Source organism: Otolemur garnettii, unplaced genomic scaffold, assembly GCF_000181295.1.
Source record: "Otolemur garnettii isolate 467f Iridium unplaced genomic scaffold, OtoGar3 scaffold00013, whole genome shotgun sequence".
Lineage (NCBI taxonomy): Eukaryota > Metazoa > Chordata > Mammalia > Primates > Galagidae > Otolemur > Otolemur garnettii.
The window spans coordinates 12,774,838-12,794,079 of NW_003852408.1; the positions used below are offsets into that span (position 1 = coordinate 12,774,838).

Sequence of the window (19,242 nt, forward strand, 5' to 3'; positions counted from 1 at the left end):
AAAAAAGATGTCTTTTCCTCTTGCTGACAAAAACAAGCTCAGGATGGGTTTTAGTGTTACCTCACTCCTTTTTGGCCAGGGTACTACCTGCATAGCTGCCTGCAGCAGCCCTGAGATTCCTCTTCTACCATCCTAAGGCCTTTACCTGAATTCATATTTAATCCCCCCAATAGACCTCTAAGGGAGAATATATTATTGCCCGCATTATACAAATGAAAATAAGATTTTAGAAGGTGAAAGAACTTGCCTAAGGTCACACAACTAGCAGATGGCCCAGCAGAGACTAAAACCCAGCGCCCATCCACCCCAATACTGCTGCTACAAGCCACCACCCCTTACCGCCTGCAGCTCCCTGTCTTGGAAGAACCGGGGCAGAAGGCAGTGCCTCAGAGGCACAGTGAGCAGCAGCAGGAAGGGAAAGGCGAGTGAGGCTGCTGTGGACTTGACCACCCAGAGCAGTGCGATGCAGCCCAGCTGGATGCAGGTGAACAGATGCATCCGCCACGTCTTCACCTGGGGAAACGGCCGCCCAGCCTCACCACACAGCACCTCAGCCTGCTCCCACCCACATCTTTGGGACCCTAGCTCTCCAGATCCCAACTTAACCCTACCTATTCATCCTGTCCACCTCTGGCCCAGGGACCCCTCTGGAAGCCCTCCCCATTACTCTGTCACCCCCTCCAATGCTTCCTGGCCCTACCTTGGTCACGTAGGGCTGCTCAGGATGGTGTTTTGCTGGCATGAGGATGAGCAACAGACGCTGAGACAGTTGGATACCAGACAGCGATGTGACCCCCATATATAGGAAGATTCCAAAAAGCACAGCCAATGGGATCTGACGCAGCACAGCCCCCATGACAATGGACAGGCCTGGAAGAGGTGACACAGGCCCACCTGATCCCTCAGATGTCCCCTTGACAATAGATAGGCTTAGATGAGATGATATAGGCCCGCCTGCCCCCATGAAGCATTCCCCATGAAGATAGACAGGACTGGAGGAGGTGACACAGGCCCACCTACCCCCTTGAGAAGCCTCCATGAGAATGGACAGGACTGGAGGTGACACAGGCCCACCTATCCCCTTAAGAAGCCCCCATGAGGACTGACAGGCCTGGAAGGGGTGACACAGGCCTACCTGCCCCCTCAGGCAACTTCTGTAAGGATGAACAGGTCTGGTGTGGGGCGGACCTGTACCCATCAGACTGATCAGCGTGGTCTCATCCCCATGAACAAGAGAGGAGGGAGTGAGACAGAGAAATGGAAGGACTGGGGGAAGAAAGGGCTCAGGGAATGTAGGGAAGCAGGTATGGGGCTCAGAACAAGGGTTAGACATGACATGCTGGGGGATTCAGAAGGGACTTGGGTCAAGCCTGGAATGGAGAGAAGATCTAGGGCCAAGGGGTCCCTCGCACCAGGTGTGCAGGCAGAAGCCGGGCTCTCACCCACAAGGCTGGCAATGAGCACCCCGGTGACCCGCTGCTCCCGCACCTCCTGGATCTGGGGCTTGTCGCCAGGTGCGATGGCAGTACGCATCACTGTCAGTGCGTTGACATGGGTGACTGAGCGGACGGTGGCAGCTGTGAGCCAGGGCAACCCAAACAGCCCACAGAGCCCCCCCAGGGAGCCAATCAGAAGCAGGTCGAGGTGGAAGCCGGAGCCTTTGAGCAACCTCCGTGCCTTCTGGCTGACGATGAGCCTGCAGAGAGTGCAGGTGGTGCTACTTGGCCACGCAGACTGGTGGCAGGATGGGCACAGGGATAGCAACAGGCATGCATGTAGAGGTGGGATGGTGGGGGCTTGGTGAGGCTGCGCAGACAACATTTCTCCCAGGGCCTGCCAGCCTCCTCTTTCAAGTTCCCAAATTGAAGTTCTCACATTAAAGCAAATTTGAGCCAAATTCTCATACTGTGAATATTTAAAGCACCACAAAAGCCAGATGCCAGATCTCACCACGTTCTTGTGGTTTAACCAAAATGAGACACATATGAGCATCCCTGGGTGAGAGAACACACTGCCAGAGAAGCCCAAGGACTGTCAGGCACCCCCTGCAGACAGTAGATGTGACAGATGTACATCTTGTCAACCCACCACAATGAGACCATGCCCTCCCCCCAACCCACTACCCTCAGCTCCTTCCCTGACACATCTGCCCTTCCTCAAAGCCTGCCACAGGCTCCTGACAACCCAGCACCCCCATCATGATAATGATGTCCCTGCTGTCACCCTGGAACCAAGCCAAAGAGTCAGGGATGCGCCCCCCATCCCACCCCCAGCCCTCTCACGCTGTGATCTGAGTCTCCATGAAGATGAGGATGAGGACCAGGAGGGCAGGGACTGCCGCTGCCACCATCATCCAGGGCGGGAAAGGACGGGAACTGCCCAAGGGTGGGATGAACCATGTGCGCTTATCAGGAGAGGTCACCGAGAGCCCCGTGGGCACTGTCAGCTTCTGCAGGCAGAAAGGGAGACTGGACTCAGGGACACAGCCTCCCCACACTAGGGTGTCCCTGCAGCAGCTGCTCCCACCACACACTGTGGCCTCAAGACCAGAAATTCAGGTGTGAACAGGTTTGGGAAAAATTAGTTTTGAATCCTCCAGAAGTTCACTGTCCCTGCAAGGGTCTGACAGGGGACAGGGAAAGAAGTACCTTCTCCCTGAACCCCAGAGCTGCTGGGGACCTGTTGTGGGGAGACCTGTCATTCTGGCCCCCAGCCTCACACCTCCTCCTCTAGGATTCTTCATTAGGAATCACAGGCAGCTTGTGGGAACCCCAGCCACCCCACCTTGGCCACTCCAACTAGGAGAACCCAGGTATCCTGACTCTGAGAGGCAATGACATGGGCTCCCTCTCCTGGCTCTGGGGGGAGAACCCATTGCCGAGGGCTGGGGCTCACTCACCTGTGTGTAGGTGTCTGTGATAGAGTAATCCACCAGGACCATCACCAGAATGGAGATGGGGATGCCAAAATCCCCAATGATGCGGCGAGCCTTGAGTGGGCCCAGTCAGCACAAGGGAGCAGATAGTGGAGGTGAGGTCAGCAGGATGCCCCTGATCCTTCCTGGGCCCAAGCTGGAGCCAGAATTCCCCACACCCACCACTCGAAACCGCACAAGTGCCAGGGCAGCCTGGGAAGGCATTTCTCTGAGTGAAGAGCAAGAAGACCCCAGGAAGCAACTTGTTGCTTACCCCCCTGGGGGGTAAGGCTTACTCCCATGGGGTAAGGACTGCCCAGATGTTGTTTGGTCCACAGGTGGACCAAGGAGAAGGGGAACAGCCTCTCTGTGGAGCAGGACTTGAGGGGACCCACAGGAGCTCCACACCCAGCAGCCACACACCTTGCCCCCCAGGAAGCGGCTGTTCCTAAACTTGCGCAGAAAGAAGGCGATGAAGAAGGTCCCAAGCATGAGGATAAGGGACAGTAGAGCTGTATTGGGCTGGTTTCTCGGGCCCGGTGGTCCCTCTGTGGGGGGCAGGGCACTCCCATTCAGCTCCAGACCAGCCTCCAATGCCCCCTCTGGAGCCTCCTCTGGGGGGTAGAATGGCAGCAGTGGGTGCTCTGTGAACACCTGTGTGGATAACAAGGATGCCTTATCACTCACCTGAGCCAGTGACCATCACCATCATCGGTACACCCGAGGGGGACAGGGTGGCCCTCACATACCTGAACAGAGAATAGCCCTCTACAAAAGGTAGCCCAAAGACCTCATCACTGCAATTCTGTCCTCAGCACCTGACACCTGGCAACACCCCCCCCCAACTCTATCACATACCTGTGCAGGGGTATCTTCATCTCCATGCCCCCACCCGGGTGCCTGGATCCTTGGTCTGGTGCCCTCTGGGCCTTGATTCCCTTTCCCTCAGCTCAGATGCAGCCTGGGGTGTCCCCAACACCCTACACCCACACCCAGCAGAGTCCTCTACCTGTCCCCTCTACCCCTCCCACCCCCCATCTTGTCCACCCCAAGACCCTCTGGACCTCTACCTTGTAGAGCTTGTGGAAGGTCTCGTAGATGAAAATGAGTGAGATGAGGAAGGCAAAGATCTCCTGGGTGAAAGGCGAGATGTACCGGACCAGGAAGCTGCCTTCAGCAGCCACCAAGGCAAGGACGAAGACCACAAGCCAAAGGCCAACCCACACCCGGCCAGTGAGGTACTCCAGGTCCTGGGCTCGGCAGAACTGGCAGTAGGAAGGGGCTGGTTACCCACAGTGCCCAGCACCATGAGCAGCCGTGAACTCGAGGGAGGACAAGGAAGAACCCTGGCAAGGAAGGGCACAGGGCTGGAGGGACGGGCAGGGCAAGGCTTCACCTTGAAGAAGGCTTCCTCAAAGACAAGGAGTGGCCCAGAGAAGCCAACCACAAGCAGTGGCTGGGCCCCCAGCAGAGAGAAGAGAACACCAAGCACAGCCGTGGACACAATCAGCTCGGACACGCCCATCAGCCCCTCGGTCTTCTCTCCTGGGGCAGGCAAGCCAGCAAGGTGGCCCTGGCTGGCTCTTTCCACCTGCCCCCTTCCTCATCCAGCTCATTCTAAACTGAGACCCCCAACAGCAGCCACCCAGAACAAGACAGGGCCCCCTCCCCACCCTGCTCCTCCCAGCATCTTCCCACTAGCCCCCAAAAGGATCAGTGTTACCTACCCTTCACACCTCTCCCACCCCCTCCTACTTTGTAACCTCCCAAAAGTGATTCCTGAGATCCCTGAGTTCTCACGCTTTTCCTAGCCCCTCTAACCACTGGTCCCCAAAGTGATCCCCCTGGGATCAAATTGGGATCCCACTGGGATACTTTGACCCAGAAACCCTGCAGGTGACACTGAGCACCCAGAATGACATAGGCAACCCTCAACTCTTCAAGCCCTGGTGCCTCACCTAGCAGGCCCCCAAAGGTGATGGCAGGGCTGAGGGCTGCAAAGTAGATGAAGAGTACGGCGGCCACACACTGGGAGTGCAGAGCGTCCCGCAGGTCACTGGGGTAGTGTGGGTACCGGCGCTTCACATCTCGCACAAGCCCCCCAAACACTGAGCCCGTCCGCAGCAGGGGGTCATCTTCAGAGGTCACCTCGGAGCCCCCCAACTCCAAAGACAGCTCTAGGGAATAAGAGGCTGCTGGAACACAACCCTCCCTCCTTCACAGAGGCCCGGGCTCAGTCCACTACAGCCTGGGACATGGCCGAGACGTGGGGTCAGGAATATAAAGCCACACAAAGGACTCAGAGCCAGGGTCACAGCCTTAGGGCCCTGGGATGGGGGAATGTGTGGTGTTGGGAGGACTCAGCCCCCAAGGGTCTGACCTTTCCCGGGAGCTGTGTAGCCACCCCGGGTGGTCATCTCAACTTTGGTCTGTTCACGCTCCCGCCGCTTCCTCAGCAGCTCGCGCTGAAAGGCAGCCACGGAGCGCAGCAGGTCACGGCCCTCCACCTCAGATGGGGGGATCACAATGCTGCCGTCCAGGAACTCGCTGATGGCGCTCAGGAGGTCCTGCCGGTCATCAGCCTGATAGGCAGCCTCATGAAATAGCTGGGGGTGACAGAAGGCCCATGACTCTCAGAAGCCTCTGAGAGAAGGGCTTCAGGGAAGAGGTGCCAGGTCACAGAGCTAGAGGCTCAGTAGATATTCAGCCATATATGCTGGTCCAGCCCAGCAGTATAGGTAATTGAAATACTGACACACATCCCTGCAGGCCCACAAGCAGCCACTGGCCTCAACCCCAGGATGCCCTCTGTGCCTCTGGGAGGCTCCAGACGTTACCACAGGCAGCAATTAAAGGGGTAACACCTGGTATAACAAAGGCCTCCAAAACCTTCTGACTGGACAGTACCCACGTCCTATAGGTCGATAAATATTCTGAATATTGCCCCTGGCTAGATGACCCTCCTATCCCATCCCAGGAGAAGCCAGCATATCCAGTTCAAGTCTTATGTCACACCCAAAGCTTTGAGGTCTGGGTTTTGCCCCATATGTCACCACCCTCTCCCACAGCCCCAGCCCAGGGCACTCTGTCTTCTCCCCTGGACCAACAGCTCCCCACCACCACCCTCCAGGGCATGGCCTCCAACCAGGGGAGGCCTCTAGCACCTGTGCACCACTGTGGCAATGAGGGGAACAGGGAACAAGCAGGGCCCAGGGAATAGGCCTAGAGAGTCCAGCCAGAGCCCAACCTTGTCAGACATAAGGGTGGCGATGGAGCGCCCAAGCTCATGATAGTCGGTGCTGGTGTGGCTGGGCCCCAGCATCACAAAGAGGAAGCGGACAGGCACAGGAACCTCAAGCACGGACTCCAAGAGCACAGCCTCACTCAGCCGCACAAAGGCTGCGGCTGGCTGCTCTAAGAAAGGTACACAGCCTGGGGGAAAAGCAAGACACAGGCCACTGGGCAAAGGGGAGCAGTCCAGGCAGGCCCTCGAGGACCCTGGGGATATATGGGGCTATCATGTATAGTTCAGCAGATTGTGCACTACCCACCAAAAAAAAAGGCCCTATTTATGTATGTGTTTACAGATTGTGTATTAATTACAATCTACCAACAGATAGAAATTAAGGGTATTAAAGAAGGGTTGCTCTTTTCTAATTCTCAAAATGGTTATATATATACTAGCATCATTCCAAGATAACAGAAATCTGGACAGGAAGCAGGCAGGGGACAGGGAAAGAAAGGACTAGGGATAAAACAGCCTGTGAGGGGCACAGGGGCAAGGAGGGGACCTGAAGATGGAAGAGGCAGCCTCCAGGCCAGCGTTCCAGACAAGCAGGCCACTGGTAGAGGCACACACTCTGCAGACTCTGCCCCCAGCGCGCGGCCCTCCTCACCCACAAGCACAACGGTGGCCTCAGCATCTTCAGGGATCTTCTCCAGCAGCTTTAGGCTTTTCCCCCGGTGACTGTCTCCCCCAGGCATATGGAGGGGCTTCTGAGGACGCAGAACTGGAATAGGGCTGGGACCCAGACTGGAGGCCATGGCAGGCTCTCCCATCCCCCGCTCCAGACTAGGATCTGGCCCTGCCTTCCCCCTCCACAGCCTGGTCAGGCTGTTGGTATTATAACCCCACATTGGAAGAGAAGCTGCCTGAGATCTGTACCTCTCCTCTACATCCCCTACCACCACCTCAGCCTCATCTGGGTGTTTAGATGCCCCCAGGGGTCTACCCATCATGGCATTCACACCTCCTATAGGGTCCCCACCTGCCTAGCATGTGCCAGGCATCCAACCTTCCCAACCCACTGAATGACATCGTCAAGGACCTTGACTACAACTGGCACCCACTCAGTCCCCTCACCCAAGTCAGAGCAAGGCCACTGACCTCCTTGGCATCAGGGTCATGCGGCCAGAGTGGGGCTGGCTCCCCCAGGTCATCAGCCATAGTGGGCACTACTCCATCAGGGCCATGGCTGGGGGCTGGGTGATGATTCCCCAAGACTGAGTTCACACTAGAACTTGATGGGTTTCGGGGAAAGAAGCTACTATCCTTGTCATCGTTGGGATGGCTAGAGAAGGGAAGAGTGGGGCACAGTAGGTTAAGAGAGGCTCGTGGTAGATGAGGATCACAAGGAGATAAGAATGGAGGGTTAAGTCCTCTATCCCCTCTGCCTCAGACTTTCTAACAACCCGAGCTGTTGAAGGATGGGAGACAAGCGAGCTTCCCATCACTGTGTAAGCAAAGGCGGGGAGTCACTTGAAGAGACCATGCCAAGAAGGGCAGTGGTCCAGGCAGGCCCCTCCTGGTGCCCCACCCTGGCACCTGTGTTTCAGTAGCAGGGTTCGCAGGACGCTGGCTCTGTCCTCCGGCCGGATCTGGTCAGACACAATCATGGTCTCCACTACGAGGTGTGCAATGCCTGGCAGGGTGGTTTGTTCCAGGTCCAGGAGGGCAGCTCCTAGGGGCACAGGCAGGGGAAAGGCACAGTCCCATCAGATAGGAAAAACCACTGTGCATATTGCCTTGCTCCAGGGACAGGCGAATGTGCTGGGTGAGCAAAGCACCCAATGCACCAGGCAGATACACAGCTCCATACTGCTGAGGGCCAGCTAGGGAGCGAGGTATGAAAACAGGGCATAAGAGCAAGGGCACGGCCCCATCTCGCCAAGTAAGGGGAGGTCATTTGTTCATTTACTGTATGTGGGCTCAGCACCTACCCACACAAGGTACAGTACTGGTCACTGGTGCATAGTCTTACCCCTCAGAGCTATGGACTGCTCAGGCAACTGGACTCCATAGCCCCCCAGTGGCAGCTGGATCCCCCCTGGGTCCGGGACCCCAGGTATAAGCCCTGGGAGCTGAGCACCCTGCCATAGGCCAAGCTCTGCAGCCCTGAAGAAAGCCTACAGCCCAGGCCAGGCCTGAGGGTCCTACCATGGGCAATGGTCCTCCTGAGCTCAAGAAGGCTGCGGAAGGAGAGTGAGGCCACATGCGGCTTCCCCCAGCGCTCCGTCTCCTCCTCCACGTCTTCCTCAAACTTGATCCAGCGGGCCGTCTCCCGCCAGTGGGGCTCCTGATTGCGGTCCAGCATCAACTCATTCAGCTCCACAAACACCTGTGGTGTGTGCCAAGGGTGAGGGCGTGGTGGGTGCCAAGGGTAAGGGCCTAGCGGGCATGAGGTAGGACAGGTGGGAGTGGGGGAAATGAGGACTCTGGGCTAAGGGCTATGAGGAAGCCATAGGCCCACCACCCCCCGCATCCTGGACCTCATGGGGCCTCCGATCCAGTTTCTTTTTCTTCTTCTTCCTGCGCAGAATGGGGGCTAGGCCACTGGGGCTGGTCCTCCCACCCTGTGTCCGGGACGGCTTCTTCACTAAGTGCCGGCGCACTCCAGGATTGTCCTCCAGCCGGTGACCTGCAGAAAAGGTGGGCTTGGCAGTCTCAGGGGTCCAGGTAGGGCCTCTCCAGCCCCCTGCTCTGCCCAGTCTGTCTAGTTGATGAGGGCCATGGTGGGGTGGGGGGCGCGGGGGGGCACGCCAATGGGACAGCATAATCCAACATGGCCATTTCATTGATTAAGAAGGTTGAAACTCAGAAGGAGAAACTAGCCCAAAGTCACACACAGGACCATTAGCCAAAATGCAATAAAAAGGCAGAGCCCAACTCAATCCACAGGCCCAGCAAAATCTTTTAGCAGTTGCTATGGCCACTGCCCCACTCTGGGGCCCACAACTGACACCAAGGCACAAACCCCCAACATTTTTTCTGTACCTTCTCTCTGGCAACCATGTCCCCATACTCTAGGTACAAAGCCCACCAGACTCAGGCAGGGCTTCTCTCCCTTGCTCCCACCTGCACCTCCCCAAGCCAGTGGCTGGGGAAAGGCCAGGCCCCATTACTCACAAGCTAGTGCCCCTGCCGTGGGGCTCAGCAGGCCCCTGATGGGCTCCCACAGGCCACGGTCCTCCAAGTCCAACACAAACATCTCCAAGTCCTCCGAGGCCAGCGAGTCTCGAGGGCTGGGGACTGGATCCCTACCATGGCTCTGGCCTTTGGTGTTCCCGGGCCCAGGGCTCAGTGCCCCATTGGGCTCTGTGACCTCCAGCAGACTCGTCATCCCCCTGACAGCCAAGGCCTCAACCCCTACTCCCTCCCAGAACCCTGGGTCCCTTGCCAGGTGGGAGCCCAGAAAGGAGTGGTCTCTGTCCAACCAGAGCTAGAGGTGGCTAGAGGTGGCGAGGACTCCTGACCCTGACTCCCCGCGTCCCCACGTCCCACTCTGGGTCTGTAAACACACCCTCCCCTGACCCCCCCAATCCCGCGGCTGCTGCTGCCATCGGATTGTTCCTGTCCCTGTCCTCAGGCCCTGGCAACTTTCCATGACGTACTAAGCTCAAAGCCCTCCCCTCCCCCACCCCGCCCACACACACTGTGGCTCTGAGGAGGAGGAGGGCGAATCAGTGATGCCCCTGGCCTGGGCATAGAGCCCCATGAGTGATGACAGGTGGCACAGAAACCAGGGCACTGATAACATGGAAGGAATGTGCCGAGATCACAGCCAGGCCCAGCCAAGGGTGGTGGGACAGGAGTGAGGGGCCCTGGACACAGGAAGAAGCAAGGCCTAGAAGAGTGGCTGAGACTCAGGGGCTAGATTGGAGGGGAGTAAAGAGCCAGGGGACAAGAGTCTACCCTGAGAAAAAGTGCCTTCAGGAGGGGCATATAATGATGTCGGAGATGAGGCTGACTTATTCTGGGGGTGGCTCAGAGGACAGAATCAGGACCAAGAGTAGAGGTCAGAAAGAAAAATCTCAGCCCTGGCAATCAGAGAGTGGCTTGGTAAGGTAGTGAGCTCCCTGTCACTGACCACATTCCAGCAGACAGGGATACCGCAGAGGGAACTCAGTCTTGGGTCAGGGAGAGCTTAAAGTGGGCCGCGGGTGCTGCCACACTCACTCTTCATGTCATCCAGGTCCGCAGAGCCCAGCATCTGGGCCTCCGCCTCATCGGTGGGCACCTGCTGCTCTGGACCACCTGGGTTGCCCAGGGCACTGCCTGGGCACAGTCGCTCCCGCAGGTCATAACTGGCTGATGGGCTCCAGGGTCGGCTCTTCTCCCCAGCAACTCGGGAGACCCGGGCCCGGGGGCTGGGGGAGCTGAGGAGGCAACGCGGCAGTCTTGAACTTGACAGGGCCAGGTTAGTAGGTTCCCTTACCTTCCCCTAGCCTGAGGTGGGCCTGGAATGGAGGGACCCCTGAGCATGAGACACAGATCCCTCCTGGGCAGGAAAAGACACTCACCTGGGCTGCCCCTTCCCATCTTATCCTGTCCCCTGGTCCCTCCTTCCACCCTTCTCCCCTTCTTCCTCTTCACTCTAATGGTCCTTCCTAGAGAACTAACTTCCCAGCTCTGTGCTTTTTCTCTCCTCTTGTCCTCTCCTCCTTGTAAATCATGTGGATAGGAAGCCAGCCCCCCAACTCTCTGGTCAGAGCCGAGATACTCCTCAGGGTTGGAAAGGAGGTGACTGCCAGGAACCTTGGTTCCTACAGCTTTGGGCTGGGGCCAGTACCTGACCAAGTGCTGGGGGCTCTTGTCAGAGCGTGGACCCATCGAGGACAGGGGCTTGATGAAGGCAGCCCTCCCCACAAGGCCTGGACTGTCATCCTCATCACTTCCAATGGAGAACTGCAGGCAAACAGAATGTGCCCTGGACCCCTGCCCCAACCTACCACTCAGCCAGTAACCCCCCACTCAGCCTCACCCAGGGCCCCTCCCATGTCCTCCTCCCTCCCCTCCGTAGCCCTCCCAGGGGCAGAGCCCTACCTTTGCTTTCTGGGGAGACCCCAAGGGTGGGGGCTCCACAGGTTCTGCCTCTGATTCCCCTTCCTCTTCCTCCTCTTCTTCCTCCTCCTCATCCACTCCAGCTCCCCCCTCCTCCTGGATCGGAGGGGTCCCCTCAGAGGGGGGTGCGGAGGTTTTCTCCTTCCTCCTCTTCCTCCTAGTATGCCGGGCAGAGGTGGGGGGCAGCCGCCGCAGCTTGTGGGGTGGAGGCAGGCGCGCGGAGAGCGGGTGGTGGGTGTGGTGGGATGTGTGCCGGTGAACTGAGGGCGCAGGAGAGCCAGTTGGGGCCCCCGCAGCAGAAGGGGGACCCTCCCCACCCAAGGGACACACACCTTATTCTAGCTCGAGGCCTCAAACAAGGGCACCCTAGGCCTTCCTCCAGGACCAGCCCCCCAAAAACACCTGTGTCCACATGCCTGTCATTGGCAAGACGGGCAGAGTGGGGGAAGAAGTGATGGGAGGGGGAAGGTCATGAAAGGGGCTGAGGGGGACCATGTGACACAGCAGGGAGGGAAAAGGCAGAGTTGGAAGAGCTGAGAGAAGCCAAGGTGACAGGAAAGAAGAAAGTGAGCAGGGACAGGGTGGAGACGAAGGTCACAGAGAGTGGACCTAGGCCCATCTCCCTAGATCCCCCTGGTCTGGGGCCCCCGGCTCCCCTGGCAGCAGGACAGGCGATGGGTGAGGGAGGCAGGATGACTTAACATGGCATGGTGGCCCAGCAGAGTCCAGCACAGTGTCCAGCACAGGATGGTACTGGGTGACCAAGCTGGAGGTGGTGAGCGAAGTGATGGTGGCGATGAAAATGATGGTGGTGAGGGCGGCCACACTAGGGGTCCCCAGGCTACCCACACTCGAAGTCCCGCTCGCTGTAGCTACGGCTGGGCTTCTCCGGGTCCCAGGCTGGGGGCTTGCTGATGAGGTCCCCAAACCTGCTCACAGCCAAGGTCTTGCCCAAGTCATCATCTTCCTCCTCCACATCTGGACCCAGAGGGGGTTCCTCCAAGGGCACCCGGACCTGCAGGCCCAAACAACCTCTCCTAAGGACCCTGACCTGTGAGCACCCCACACTTGCTCCAACTCCAAGCACTAGATTGGGTGGGGTCCCAGCAGGCTCCCTCATTATCCATCCCCTTCCCTATGAGCACCCCCTCCCCAGCCGGGGTCTGCATCCCAGAAACCACCTTCTCCACGCCTCAGGGAGGCACAAATCTGAGTATCAATAGCTTACCCCATTTTCTATACCCCTCAGCCAAGCTCCCTCCCCAGATCTGGGGTGGGGAGGTCCCAGGGTCGGCCAGAGGTCGCCTCTCCCCTCCTTAGCGGCTCTCCCCCTTTTCTTTCCCCAGATCCTACAACCCCCGCGCGCATCAATCACCTGGGGTAGGGGGGAGGCGCCCCCGGGCGGCGGGATCACTCCGTTAGCCATGGCCGGGGAGACGGCTTTGGGAGGCTCTCGCTCACTAAGGGCCCCGAGCGCCGGGGGAGAAGCAGGGGTTGCTGCAGGGGCCTAGTGGGGAGCCCTGGGGGGAAAGGGAGGGATCAGGATCTGGCGCCCCCAGCATCGGAGCCGATCCTCGAGTCTGGCCCGATCGCCCTCGGAGGCCCTGCCACGCCCGGGGCAGCACGGGCCCTCCTCCCTGCCCTGCCCGGCGTGCCGCGCCCCGCCCCGCGGTACCTCGGGGCTCCGGAGCCTGCGAGGACTGGGAGGGCTGCCGCGCCCCATGTCCTTCCCCTCCCGCTCTGTAGCGCGGCCGCGGGCTCCAGTCCGCTCCTCGCCGCGCAAAGCCAGGCTGGCGGGCAGACGCAGGCGCCGGAGCCCGCAGCCAGCGGCTCCACCTCCTCGCTCCGCACCTCCGCCGCCGCCGCCGCCGCCGGCCGCACAATGGGAGCGGGCGGGCTGTGACTCACCCCGCCCCGGCAGGCGCGGCCCCCACGCGCGGGCCCCGCAGGACCCCACTTGCCCACACGTCCCTTCTCCAGGCGACCCACGCATTGCTGGGGGCGGGTGCACGGCCCTCAACTCCCACAATCCCCCAATTTCACTCCCCGACCTTGTGCTCAGCCTCCCCTCAAGAGCCCTGGAGGAGACCCCCTTCGCAGACAGAAGACCCTCCACCCTGGGCAGAGAGCTCAGACACGTGGAAGCGCCCACTACCTCCCCCTTTAGTTTCATTATCATCTATGTCCCTCAGAGGCCCAGCTGCCACTGCTGGGCACCACCCAATATTTGACCTTGACACATTACCTCCCTACCGGTGCCTCAGTTTCTCCATTTGTAGCCAGAGGGGCTTGCAATATGGCTGTTTCAAAGTTCATCCAACTTTAAGATTCTGTGGCTCAGCTTCCACATTTCCTCCCCCTCTTCCTCCCACCACCTTGAGGTCACCGCACATTTTCCAAGAGCAAAGGTCTTTGAGGAGAGCCACTGGACCCCAATTGGACCCTCCCCTAGTATCAATGAAACTGGGCACCTAGCTCAAGGCCAGGCCCAGAACAGTCCCTCAATACACATCTGTTGAAGCCACATTCCTGAATACTCAGCACAGATCTAAGAGGATGAAACTGGTGATGGTGCCCATGGGCAGGAGAAGGTAGAATGGCCAGGCCAAGAAGGAAAGCCAACTTGAGGGGGTGAGAGAAGGAGTGACAGGCATGTGACCTTGGGTGCTTTACCCTCTCTGACCTCTGCTCCCATCTGGTTCTCAGCTAAACCCAAGATTTTCTTTCTTTTGCAGTTGTCGTTGTTTAGCAGCCCCAGGCCGGGTTCAACCCACCTGCCTTGGTGTACATGGCTGGTGGTGCCCCAAGATTTCTATATGCAAAGCCTTGCTAGGAGGAGGAGGCAGAGAAAACTAGGATCTGTTGGACACACACTATGCCTTGTGTTCCCGGTCCTGTGCTAGGGAGGCCCTCTCCATCTCAGGCATAATAATAGGGGTAGCTATTACTATAGACAGTCAAGGAGGCCTTTTAAACTGCCATGGTCACAGTGGGGAAGTAGACTGGGTATGGAAGGTGACTGTCTGAGCCACAGCCATCAAACCACTGCAGGCCACTTTCACTGAAAGAGATGTGCTGTCTTCCCAGTCTCACAGGGCGAGCCCCAGCATGGAAGTCAGCTGTGCATAGACAGAGCATGTGACATGTGCCCCAAAACTCAGTGTGAGACCTGTCTGTTAGGAGTTAAATTGTGTCCCCCAAAACTCCTATGTTAAAATCCTAAACTCTCCCTACCTCAGAATGTGCCCTTATTTGTAAACAGCATCCTTGAGACATTAAGGTCATGCTGTGGTGAGGGTGGACTCCTTCTCCAGTATGTCTGGTGTCCTTACAGCAAGGGGGAGATATGGACAGAGACACACACCCTCAGGGAAGACACCTTGTGAAGACAGAGTTCTGCTGTCACAACCCAAGGAACTACCAGCAACTAGGAGAGAGGCCTGAGAAAAATCCTTCCCTAGCCTTTTCTAAGGGAGCTCAGCCCTGCACACAGCTTTATGTTGGATTTCCAGAGCCTTCAGAACTATGACACAGTAAATTTGTTCAAGCCACTTAGTTTGTGGCACTGTATTGCAGCAACCATGGAAAATTAATACCCCATCCCAATCCTGAGCTGGGGGACTTGGTTCCAAGTCTCCATTATTTTTTCTTTTGAGACATCTCACTCTGTCACCCTGGCTAGAGGCTGTACCATCACAGCTCACAGCAAACTCAGACTCTTGGCCTCAAGCAATCCTCTTGACTCAGCCTCCTGAGTAGCTGGGAGTACAGGTGCCCACCACAACACCCAGCTAGTTTGTTTGTTTTTTTTTTTTCCTGCAGTTTTTGGCCGGGGCTGGGTGTGAACCTGCCACCTCCAGTATATGGGGCCAGCACCCTACTCCTTTGAGCCACAAGTGCCACCTTTTTTTTTTCTATAGTAGAAATGGAGTCTTGCTCTTGCTCAGGCTGGTATAAACTGAGCTCAAGTAATCCGTTGGCCTCCACTCAGCCTCACAGAGTGCTAGGATTACAGGTGTGAGCCACGGTGCTCACCCGAGTCTCTACCTTGAGTGTTCTTTTGGTGGGGCCTTCACTTCCTTACAGATACACAAGAGCCTTGGTGTCTTTCCCAGTCAAGAGCATTGCAGGAGGGCTCTTTGGTCATCTACCCTTAACATGGTCTCAGCCCCTCTCTCCTAGCCTGTGAAGTCAGACAGCAACTACTTTAATATTGAAACAGCTTGAGGAGGGTCTTGCCAATCAGGGACCCCAGTGTACTGGGCCCTGTACATCCTGTACCCTGAGATGCCATAAGGGTATCACAGGACTTGTCCCTCTGAGGCCCCGCCCCCCAGGGAGGATGCTGAGCACAGGTTCTCATCTCCTGGGAGCTCTTAGACTCCCATCCTCTTTCAGATGGAGACTCCTCCGCCCCTCAGAGTTAGCAGCTTTGGTCTCTATCCTTGCAAGTACCCTCCTCTATCTTCTACCCTTCTGGGATGGTGGAGTAAAATCTCTCCTCAAAGGGTCTTTTAAAACCATGTCCATCTCCCCTTCTAGGTAGGGGGAGATGCTGACACCTACCAGTTGTTTCCTAGCAGCTCATTCTATTAGGCATAAATGCATGCTGTCACTGTGCCCGCTCAGACCTCCTGACAGCCTGCCTCCAGAGCACCTGTAATTGTCAGTCCCCTGCAGCGTGTTCCCAACAGGGTCTTCTTCCTATGACAAAAGAGTGCCCCTTGCATTTACAAAGGACAGGCATTCCAGTTATGTGTCAGCTCCTAGCTCAGAGTCCTTAGACATGCAAATGGTGACAGGAAAGGTGACAGGCAGAGGCTAGCAGCAGGCCAGCTTGGATCAGCAGCCACCCCTCATACCCTTCCCCACAGTCCATCGTGACTGGAACATTCCTGGCCTGCATGTTCACACCCCAGGATGCTTGTCTGGTACATGCCACACTACCACAGCCTACTCATCATGTCTAGGGGAGCAGAAGCCATCTTGCTATGCCAGCAGATTCGGAGAAACAAGCACACAATCTAGGCTCCCCATGATGGGGCCAGGAGCCCTCTGGGGTGGAATTCTCTCACAGACATTCCCTAGAGACACTGTCTGGGGTTCCAACATGTTGGGAACTAGACCAGTGTAGCAGATGTTTATCATTATGTGGCCAGCCGAGTCTTTGAAAACCCACTTTTACATTTTGGTCCTTTCCTACTTTATAAATCCTCTCTTGCCAAGGTAGAAGCCAAAAAACTCACACGTCCAGACACTGACCTGGGTTCCACCAGACTCACCTGCACAAGACCTGAATTCAGAAGTGAGCTATGTGCAAAGGGGACTTGAGCTTCTGTTAACATGGGCGGGGGTCAGAATCTAGTAGCTCTTTGAAGGAGCAGCGATAACAGTGTTGCTGCTAGGGAACCTCTCATGTTGTGGCTGGTCATTATCCCCATCTATTCCTCCCCAAAATACGATCTGATATTCACTTTTTCATCTTTCCAGCATAAAATAGCTGTTGATTGCAGCCAGGTATCCTGACTGATAGATCAAGGAAATGGGCTCTGAGTCTGGGTCACCAGTTCAGTAGCCACCAGACATTAGTGGTGCCGACGTCAGGGAACTAGCAGAGGATGTCTGAACAGGCCTGAGTACCTCCTGCTTCTCTTATGACTCCTTTGTCATTCTTCATCATCTACATTCTTTGAGGATAACAGCTTCATCACCTTAAATTTAATGCTTTCCAGCTTACAAGCCACTTCGTTGTTCAAATTCCTTTTTTTTTTTTGAGACAGAGTCTCACTTTGTCACCCTCAGTAGAATGCTGTGACATCACAGCTCACAGCAACCTCCAGCTCTTGGGCTTAGGCGATTCTCTTGCCTCAGCCTCTCAAGTAGCTGGGACTACAGGTGCCCGCTACAACACCCAGCTATTTTTTGGTTGCAGTTTGGCCAGGACCGGGTTTGAACCCTCCACCCTCGGTATAAGGGGCTGGCGCCCTACTCACTGAGCCACAGTCACTGCCCTGTTGTTCATATTCTAATAATTCCTCCCACCAATGCGCTGAGGTGGAGCATCTTTTCCCATTTGACAGGTAAGAAAATGAAGCTCAGAAAATTTAAGTCACTTACTCAAGGTCCAGGGCTCTGGAGCAGCCTGGCCAAACAGTGGCCCAAGGGTTTCCCTCATACCACTGTGAGCCACCACCTCCTATAGCCATGTCTTGATGCCCTCTGGCAACTTTTAAGCCTTCCGTGCCATGTGCACAAACTGTAATACACCACTAACTTCCCAGACATGTGTTTCACTCCCTGCTACTAAAGTCCACGTCACAGGAATAGTTAAGCCTGAGACCTCTGAAGCCAAGCAGCCCAAGTTCATAGCCCAGCTCTGTCACTGATAAATGCATGATCTTGAGCAAGTTATGTACCCTCCCTGGGCCTCAGATTCCCCATCTATAAAATGGCAATAACAAGGTCATTGAGAGGATGAAACAAGTTCATCCATGTAAAGCATTTAGAACAGTGACTAGCATGTAGTAAATGTTCAACAAATGTAAGTTTCAATCCTACTGCAAACCTAAGTGACACAAGTACCAAAAGTCCTCAAATGCATTCTCAAAATGCATACTTATGAAATAAGTGAAAGTTGGGTTACACTTACAAGATTAATAAGCCTTAAAGCCAAATTAAAGACGCCAAACACAAACTCAAAGACAGCAGGGGAAATCCAGAATGGCTTTTACCTCCACCTGATTCTAACACTCTTTAGCCAATGGACCAATCTTTGCATTGGTAATCATAATTTATCAGGCTAAAGAGTTTCTAGAATATGGTAGAGTGTGGGCTCAACTAGCCTCAGGTTGTCACTTAGATTCTTGCCCAAAAAGTATTTCCCTTCTTTCTAGAGCAGAGCACCCACTGCCATTTGCTCATCACTGGACTTATGGAAGAACTTATTTTTACATGAGAGGTAACATGGCACTGAGAAAGAGCTCAGACTCTGAAGCTTGAGATGCCATATATAAAATACCAGTTCAGTGGTTGGCACAGAATAGATGCTCAATAAGAATCATTCTTATTTTTTACTCCCATTGTTACTCCTCAGTGGCTTATCCCATCATAATCTACGTTGCTCAATAAGCCTGGACTCAGCTTTGAAACAAATCCAGTCTCAAGACACCACCACTGTCCCTGATGTTTCTCTCAGCCCTGCCGAACCCACCCTCCAGCTCCAGTCTTACTGATTTATGTGTGGTTAGGACAGCGTGTTGAGATATGGATCTATGTCCTTTCATGGTCCTCTTGTTGTTTGGGGGCATGGGTAGGACAAAATGCAGAAATAGCCTACAGGCCTTTCTGCCTTTTGTTCTTCCAGAGCCAAAGCCTTAGGAAACCAGGAAAGGTTTGTAAAGGAAAAAAGAGGAAGAGCATTAGCAAAAAGGACATACTTGCCTTGGCCAGAAGCTGGGAGCAGGTAGAGCAGCATACCCTTTGGCCTCCCCATCAACTTGGGGAGCAAGAGACTCCCCAAGATGCAGAGAGCAGAGCAAGGAGGCTCAGAAGTCCTGCCAATCCCATGGGATTAGGGGTTGCAAAGGAAAGTTCAGCTGTTTTGCAAATGTTAGGAAATAATGTTTCATGTACCATATTTGTAAACTGAGACACTATCACTCTATACTCTATGCCAGGTGTGTGTATATTGGTAAAAATAAACCAGTATGGCTCCTGCCCTTGGGCAACTTACAGACATCAAACAAGTGAACATGTAATTTATTATGAAACATGGCAAATGTCACAAAGGAAGAGTCCAGTTCCAGAGAACATTCCAGAGGCAGGGTCAGAGATGCCCTCTATAAAGAAGCAACAATTAAGGCTGGGCGTAGCAGCTCACCTGAGCTCAGGAGTTCAAGGCCAGCCTGAGCAAAAGCAAGACCCTATCTCTACTGAAAATAGAAAAACCAACTAGCATTGCAGCAGGTATCAGTAGTCCTAGCTATTC

At 55.6% G+C, this 19,242-nt stretch overlaps 1 protein-coding gene across 2 annotated transcripts in view; it reads right to left on the reverse strand.

Moving 5' to 3' along the window:
* Positions 1-12,686, reverse strand: part of SLC4A3 (solute carrier family 4 member 3) — a 13,733-nt gene extending 1,047 nt beyond the window's left edge. The window contains exons 1-21 of one of the 2 annotated variants that reach the window (XM_012802281.1): positions 12,631-12,686; positions 12,105-12,270; positions 11,238-11,515; positions 10,984-11,099; positions 10,371-10,570; positions 8,684-8,832; positions 8,352-8,532; positions 7,740-7,875; positions 7,302-7,485; positions 6,811-6,910; positions 6,162-6,346; positions 5,295-5,520; positions 4,873-5,091; positions 4,311-4,459; positions 3,985-4,179; positions 3,338-3,568; positions 2,900-2,989; positions 2,283-2,449; positions 1,443-1,696; positions 701-870; positions 340-513 (exon numbers count right to left, since the gene is read on the reverse strand). In XM_012802281.1, coding sequence (XP_012657735.1) covers positions 340-513; positions 701-870; positions 1,443-1,696; positions 2,283-2,449; positions 2,900-2,989; positions 3,338-3,568; positions 3,985-4,179; positions 4,311-4,459; positions 4,873-5,091; positions 5,295-5,520; positions 6,162-6,346; positions 6,811-6,910; positions 7,302-7,485; positions 7,740-7,875; positions 8,352-8,532; positions 8,684-8,832; positions 10,371-10,570; positions 10,984-11,099; positions 11,238-11,515; positions 12,105-12,270; positions 12,631-12,681 — 3,621 coding nt within the window. In that variant the 5' untranslated portion in view covers positions 12,682-12,686. Of the gene's footprint in view, positions 1-339; positions 514-700; positions 871-1,442; positions 1,697-2,282; positions 2,450-2,899; positions 2,990-3,337; positions 3,569-3,984; positions 4,180-4,310; positions 4,460-4,872; positions 5,092-5,294; positions 5,521-6,161; positions 6,347-6,810; positions 6,911-7,301; positions 7,486-7,739; positions 7,876-8,351; positions 8,533-8,683; positions 8,833-10,370; positions 10,571-10,983; positions 11,100-11,237; positions 11,557-12,104; positions 12,271-12,630 lie in introns of those variants that run through there. The other variant, XM_012802280.1, reaches the window with a different exon arrangement.
* Positions 12,687-19,242: the final 6,556 nt, after the last annotated feature.